This window comes from Ailuropoda melanoleuca, chromosome 15 (assembly GCF_002007445.2).
Source record: "Ailuropoda melanoleuca isolate Jingjing chromosome 15, ASM200744v2, whole genome shotgun sequence".
Classification (NCBI taxonomy): domain Eukaryota; kingdom Metazoa; phylum Chordata; class Mammalia; order Carnivora; family Ursidae; genus Ailuropoda; species Ailuropoda melanoleuca.
In genome coordinates, this window is record NC_048232.1 from 25537479 (window position 1) to 25544653 (window position 7175).

Below are 7175 nucleotides of genomic sequence, written 5' to 3' on the forward strand. Positions count from 1 at the left end.
TAGCATTTCAAATCCCTTAAGCATATGGCTGTCAGTTTTTTGCATTTGAAAACTTTCCCAGGTTGTTTTTTTTTTTTTTTAAGTGGGCATTCAGTAATATGTAGACCTTATAAAAATGTTCTTTATAAAAGAGCACATTCTTTTATGTTCAGAAGTAGCCAGACTGTCCAGATTTGTTTGGGAGAATATCAATCAAAAAAAAAAATTAAAAAAAGAAGGGGTGCCTGGGTGGCTCAGTCGATTAAGCATCTTCCTTCAGCTCAGGTCATGATTCTAGGATCCTGGGATCAAGCTCAGCAGGGAGTCTGCTTCTCCTCTCCCTCTGCCCCCCATGCCCATGTTCTCTCTCTCTCTCTCTCTCAAATAATCTAAAAGGAAGAAGAAAAAAAATTTTTAAAGCTGCTGTTGGAGGATATGACTTAATCACAAATGGCTGTCTGCCTTTTTGCCTTAATTTGAGGCTTATATTTAAAACTACTTGTTTTCTCTCTCTCTGGCATCTAAATATGTATAGTATATATCCCCACCAACACTCACGGACCCCTTATTCCACCTCTAAAGGGTAACATCTCTTGGAAGACCACTCCAGTTGAATTTTGTTATGGGCCATAGTTCATTCTCTGATAAACCAATCTGTACATTCTCTGCATGTGTGGTTGAAATTTGAGCAGCTGTATTTGTAGGATGTGGTAACGTTAATTTTTATTGATACAAAAGTTACAGTAGCTGAGAAGAGCTATTTTAGTGTATTGGAAAGAAAACTGGGCTCAACGTTAGGAGAACTAGTTTCTTGTGCTGTTGTGCTAAGAGGAAAGTAATCTGGACCATTTTATGAAGAAATTAGATCTTAGTCTCAAAACTAGACTGTCTTGTAACTACGTGAATTTTGTTTGATTCTAATTTTTTAAATCTCTAGATTTTTCAGAGTTTAAAATTATCCAGCTAGATTCGGAGGGGTGTGCGGATTTGGGTCCTTAAATGACCATGATTCACACAATTAAATATGTCTGTATCACTCAGCTCATGTTATCTTAAAAACTACTAAAGAATAGAAATAATAGGGACTTTTCATTGGTTGTACTTTTGCTTTTATCTAGTTTCCATGGTATTTATCTGTGTGATAGCAGCTTGTCTCACCAGATTTTGACATTTCAGGTTAGTACTCCAGTAGTTAAGCAAGGACCGGTTTCACAATCGGCCACGCAGCAGCCTGTAACTGCTGACAAGCAGCAAGGTCATGAACCTCTCTCTCCTCGAAGTCTTCAGCGCTCAAAGTAAGTTGATACGTGTTGAAACATCATTTTTTCCCTTAATATTGCATGCTGCATTGTTTGAATATTATAAAAATATATGTATAATAGTACTTGATCTTGGAAGAATCCACGGATAGCCTAAATTTTATGTATTATAAGATTTACAAAGGCAAATCTTATCTACAAGTAGGTTGTTGTCTCTAGTAGGGAAGCCAGGTTATTTTTGAAGAAAGTGATTCTTTAGAATTTTACTTAGTAGAATAGGATAGGAGTAACAATATGTGATACTTGTACAAAGAGGGCACCTGATTCTATAATACTTCACTTGCTGGAAATGACCTCATTTTTAACCTTCTCATAAGCAGTTTTAGATTTGAGTGTATTGATGAAGCAAAAAATGTTAAATCTAAAACTTGGGCCAGTATTTCCCAACTGGTATGTGTCGGGTTTTCCTAATAGCTTCAACTCTGACCCCTGTGTGGAGCATTTGTCAGATACCGCTGTATTGTGTTGTCACTTTTCTTTGTTAATTAACAAATACAACTTTAAATGGTTTTCATTTGATTGATTTTCCTATTTTTATTTCTTGCTATGAGGTGGCAAAATAATTCAACTGTTGTTTTTATTGTTGTTTTCTAAACAAGCATTTCAGAACTTATACATCCAAATGCGAGTTGTTCCCTTCAAAATAATCACCTTGGGAAGCTGTCTACTTACTCCAGCAATGTTGCCATTGCTCAGAACATTTTTGGGAAATTCTTCTTTTAAATTGTCTTTAGAGGCTGCAGTGTTATTTTAAATATCCTCAGTGATGAAAACTCTTCATCCTTTGGGAGATTTAGTTTTTGGAAATAACTGAAATTCATTCAGAGCCAAGTCTGGTGAAGCAGGTAGGAAATCAACTTGGGTGATTAAATTTTTGGTTCTCACCACCATATCCTCAAACCCTAGCCCAAACCATACAGTTTAAGAAGAAGATCTCAGTCTCAGAGTGTTGTTTTTGGTCTTATTTTGCCACTAAACTCATTCATTGCTGTCCAATAAAATGCCTGTATATTGCTTCACATTGTCTACCCTCTGATTCAATACTTTGTTCTGATGTTAAACAAAGGCAGTGGATTTTTTCCCCTCCTTATCTTCATGTATTTAAGATAGAATATTCAGTTGTGCCTTATATCTACAACTGTTAAAATGTGACCATTTCTTAGTTACATTCTTACTATGTTTCTGGTATGCAAAATCAGCAGGTGCTGCTGTCAAATTTAGAGAGCATTATTAGTTTAAATTTAGCTGACATTAGTGTTACGAAAAGGGCTCTTTTTTCCCCCAAAAGTGTGTGAGAGGAATACATGATATGAATACACTTTGGATTTTAAATTCTGTTTATTTGATGTTTAAAATAACAATTTTTTCTTAAGAATTTGGATATCTTTAATTTAATAGAAGGTATTGACAATTTCTAGGATATCTACTTTTTAAAACAAAGTGCACATTGAATTCTGTTTTCTCTTCCAGTAGCCAGAGAAGTCCATCACCTGGTCCAAATCACACTTCTAGTAGTAATGCATCAAATGCAACAGTTGTCCCACAGAATTCATCTGCCCGACCTACGTGTTCATTAACACCTACGCTAGCAGCACACTTCAACGAAAATCTCATAAAACATGTTCAAGGATGGCCTGCAGATCATGCAGAGAAGCAGGTATGTTACATGATTCACAACAGATGTTTTACCTGCGGATGAGTGACAAAATAAAACTCTATTTCTAGAAAATCTAATTTAGGTCACTAAATTTAAACTATGTTTGAAATAACTAATTTCTAATTAGATTGTCTATAGTCAGTTTATAAAATATTTGGTAAGTACTTATTTTAGGGTATTTATGAGATAACTTTTTATAGTTTCACATAAAATATTTTAATATTATTGTTATAGCTGCCATTATCAAATACTCTGCATTTAGAACTGTGCTGAGTGCTTTATTTTTTCCACTTCTTAAAACTGTTAGCCAGTACAGATGATGAGCTCTCCCATTTTACCAATGAAGCCCTTAGGACCAAATAAATTACATACCAAGGTCACCCAGTTAAAACAGTAGTGGGGCTCAAAGCTAGTGTGCTTTTTCAACTCAGCCATTCGCTCTCATAGTTTTAGAACTTCTCCATACTACTACTCTTACATCTCTCCACTAGACTAGCACCTAGAAGTTAGGAAACAGTTTTGCTTTGGAATGAGAGACCTTTGGACATTACAATTACTGCCATTGGCTTCTCTCTTTTAGTGGTTTACTGACCGTCTGAAAGTTTTTCTAAGTTCACAGAGATAATGTTGTATATCTTATGACACAAGAATACAGTGAAGGCCCTTTTATCAGTGTTACACCTGAACTTTACTCTTGCTGACTCAGCATCTTTTATTAACCACAAATTCTATTCTATCCTAGTGCTATGCAGTACTGAAATTGGAAATACTGTTTTCTCCAGAAGTTGAAGGGGAAATTTTTGAAAAGTACCTTGCACCATTAGAGACAGGGTTTTTGTTTTTTTGTTTTTTAAAGAAAATCCTTTTCCCCCCTTAGATTCACTATCATTTTTGTGGATTTAAAGGAGGAGGATTATTCTGTAATCTTGGTATAAAGTTGTACTCAGAAATTTAGTGTTTGATTTTTTTTTTTGTACGTGATTGTGGCTTATATTTTATGTGATCTTTACTTCTCTAATTATAGGCATCAAGATTGCGAGAAGAAGCCCATAATATGGGAAGTGTTCACATGTCAGAAATTTGTACTGAATTAAAAAATTTAAGATCTTTAGTCCGAGTATGTGAAATTCAAGCAACTTTGCGAGAGCAAAGGTAAGTTTTTCACGGACAAACTTTTTGTCTTAGCATTCTTAAATCAGACTGAAGAATATAAATCAAATTTCATTTCTGAAATTTAAAGTTCTCTTTGATATATCATGTTCCATAATATAATACGGTAACTGCATTTAAAAAAAAAGGATTTATTTAGTTGGCAGGTTGTGGGGTACGGTGGGCAGAAGGAGAGAATCTTCAAGCATAGTCCCCACTGAGCTCGGAGCCTGACACTGGACTCTATCTCAAGACCCATGAAATCATGACCTGAGCCAAAAACCAAGAGTCAGATGCTCAACCAGTTAAGCCACCCAGGCACCCCACACTATGACTGCGTTTTTATAATTTAATAATATTCCTCGTGAATGATAATGGCATCTAGATTTTAGTTCTCTAACCCATGGTAAATGCTTCATTGGTCTATTCTTACAACTCTGTAAGGTATAGTAATATTTAAAAAGTGAAATGTCATATCACTGTGTTAACTATACTATAATCATTTAAAAAATAAAAATATTTTTAAAAAGTGTATTGTTGATAGCAACTAATTATAAATGGCTCCTCTTCAATCGAGGGTAGTACTCTATTGCTGAGGGTGCTTGTTTCAGTTGAAATTTGAAATCACTATTTACATTGTCTTTGGATCACTGATAGATCCCTTGGAAATTTAGTTGTCTAGCAAGTGTATCTATTTTCTGAATTGTTTTCACCTAAATTCTTAACTGTCTCACATATCTTAGTCTAGTATCCTACTCAAGGATATCTACATCCCAGTAAATAGTACAGATATTTTTTAAATGCGTCTTACAAAATCACGGACAAACGTTTAATGGCCTCTCACATCCTGCCCTATATAAGTCACTGGGTCACAAGTAGAGTTAGTCTTAACATGAAACCACAAAGATTTAGTAAATACCAAGTTGGAATTTATAGTAAACTTGGAAAAAATAAGTTTTTATCCAATCTTTCAATTACTAAACTATCTGGAATTACATTGTGAATATCAGCTGGGATTTGTTTACTCTAGGATTGCTCTGAAAGTACTTCAAACATACATAAAACTTGACTGCAATTTTGGCTTAATAAGGCAGATGTTTTGACTTTTAGGAAGTTATTTGCAGCCTCAGCTGTTGACACAGTGTACACTGGTAAATACCAGCCACTTGAGGATTATGCCTATTCACTGGAACAGGCAGTAAATAATCATACTTTACAGGAGGGGTCAGAAGGGGAACAGTTTTATGAAGTTTGTAGGAAATCTAGTTTGTAGGAAATCTAGTTTGTTTCAAATACGCATGTCATTTGGACTTTGACTCAGTCTGTTTTTCTGAGCCTGTGTTTATATTGAGAATTGTTCTTCAAAATGATTAAGTCTCTTGCACCTGGTTAATTTTAGGCTTTTACTCAGTTGTGGCCTAGAAAACATACACAGTATAGGTTTGTCTCCTATTTAATATCTGTTACCGTGTGTGTGTGTGTGTGTGTGTGTGTGTGTGTGTGTGTGTGTGTGTGTGTGAGATGATACAACAAACAAACCACATTTTAAATCATCATAGTCAAATTATTGAGAAATTGTTAGAAAACTAGGAAACATTTTAACTTTTGTCATCCTAATTCTTTAATACATCATACATTCACTGGTCATTTTGTCTTAACTCTAGACTAATCCATATTTATTTATTTTTAAAGATTTATTTATTTGAAGGGGGGAGGGGCAGAGAGAAAGGGAGAGAGAATTTCAAGCAGACTCCTTGCTGAGCACCAGAGCCCCCTGTGGGGCTTGATCTCAGGACCCTGAGACCAGGACCTGAGCTGAAACCAAGAGTTGGGACACCCAACTGACTGAACCACCCAGGTGCCCCTAGATTGATCCATTTTTAATTACTTAAGTCTTAATTGTAGTTACTCATTTTATCTTTTTAAGATACTTTCGTAGTTAAAGTTTTGTTTGGTTTTTCTGTAACATTTATGTGAACCACACAAGTTCTAATGCCTTCTTTTTTTTCTTTTTCAGGATACTATTTTTGAGACAACAAATTAAGGAACTCGAAAAGCTAAAAAATCAGAATTCCTTCATGGTGTGAAGATGTGAATAATTGCACATGGTTTTGCATACAGGAACTGTAAATCTTATTGCCCAGTCTTAACATTTTTGAGCTGCATTTAAGTAGACTTTGGACCGTTAAGCTGGGCAAAGGAAATGACAAGGGGACGGGGTCTGTGAGAGTCAATTCAGGGGAAAGATACAAGATTGATTTGTAAAACCCTTGAAATGTAGATTTCTTGTAGATGTATTCTTCACGTTGTAAATATGTTTTGTAGAGTGAAGCCATGGGAAGCCATGTGTAACAGAGCTTAGACATCCAAAACTAATCAATGCTGAGGTGGCTAAATACCTAGCCTTTTACATGTAAACCTGTCTGCAAAATTAGCTTTTTTTAAAAAAAAAAAAAATTGGGGGGGTTAATTTATCATTCAGAAATCTTGCATTTTCAAAAATTCAGTGCAAGCGCCAGGCGATCTGTGTCNTCAGAGCTTAGACATCCAAAACTAATCAATGCTGAGATGGCTAAATACCTAGCCTTTTACATGTAAACCTGTCTGCAAAATTAGCTCTCTTTTTTAGTTAATTTATCGTTCAGAAATCTTGCATTTCCTGAAATTCAATGCAAGCACCAGGTGATCTGCGTCTCAAAGCTGCAACCGTTTGAAACAGTNTAAAAAAAAAAAAATTGGGGGGGTTAATTTATCATTCAGAAATCTTGCATTTTCCAAAATTCAGTGCAAGCGCCAGGCGATCTGTGTCTAAGGATACGATTTTGAACCATATGGGCAGTGTACAAAATATGATGAAACAACCGTTTCCACACTTGCACCCGATCAAGAGCAGTGCTTCTCCATTTGTTTTGCAGAGAAATGTTTTTCATTTCCCGTGTGTTCCATTTCCCTCTGAAATCCTTGATCTGATTTTGTCCATTTTTTTAAGGCTCCTCTTTTTCTCCTTTCTTAAGGCACTGTTGCTATGGCACTTTTCTATAACCTTTCCATTCCTGTGTACAGTAGCTTAA

The 7175-nt window shown here is 35.4% G+C and overlaps 1 protein-coding gene across 1 annotated transcript in view; it reads left to right on the top strand.

Annotated features, from left to right (window-relative positions):
- WAC (WW domain containing adaptor with coiled-coil) overlaps positions 1-6583 on the top strand; it is an 81174-nt gene extending 74591 nt beyond the window's left edge. Inside the window, 4 exon segments of the mRNA XM_034644205.1 lie at positions 1156-1274; positions 2769-2955; positions 3980-4107; positions 6122-6583. Of these exon segments, the coding sequence (XP_034500096.1) occupies positions 1156-1274; positions 2769-2955; positions 3980-4107; positions 6122-6191 (504 nt within the window). The 3' untranslated portion in view covers positions 6192-6583.
- The last annotated feature ends 592 nt before the right edge of the window (positions 6584-7175 follow it).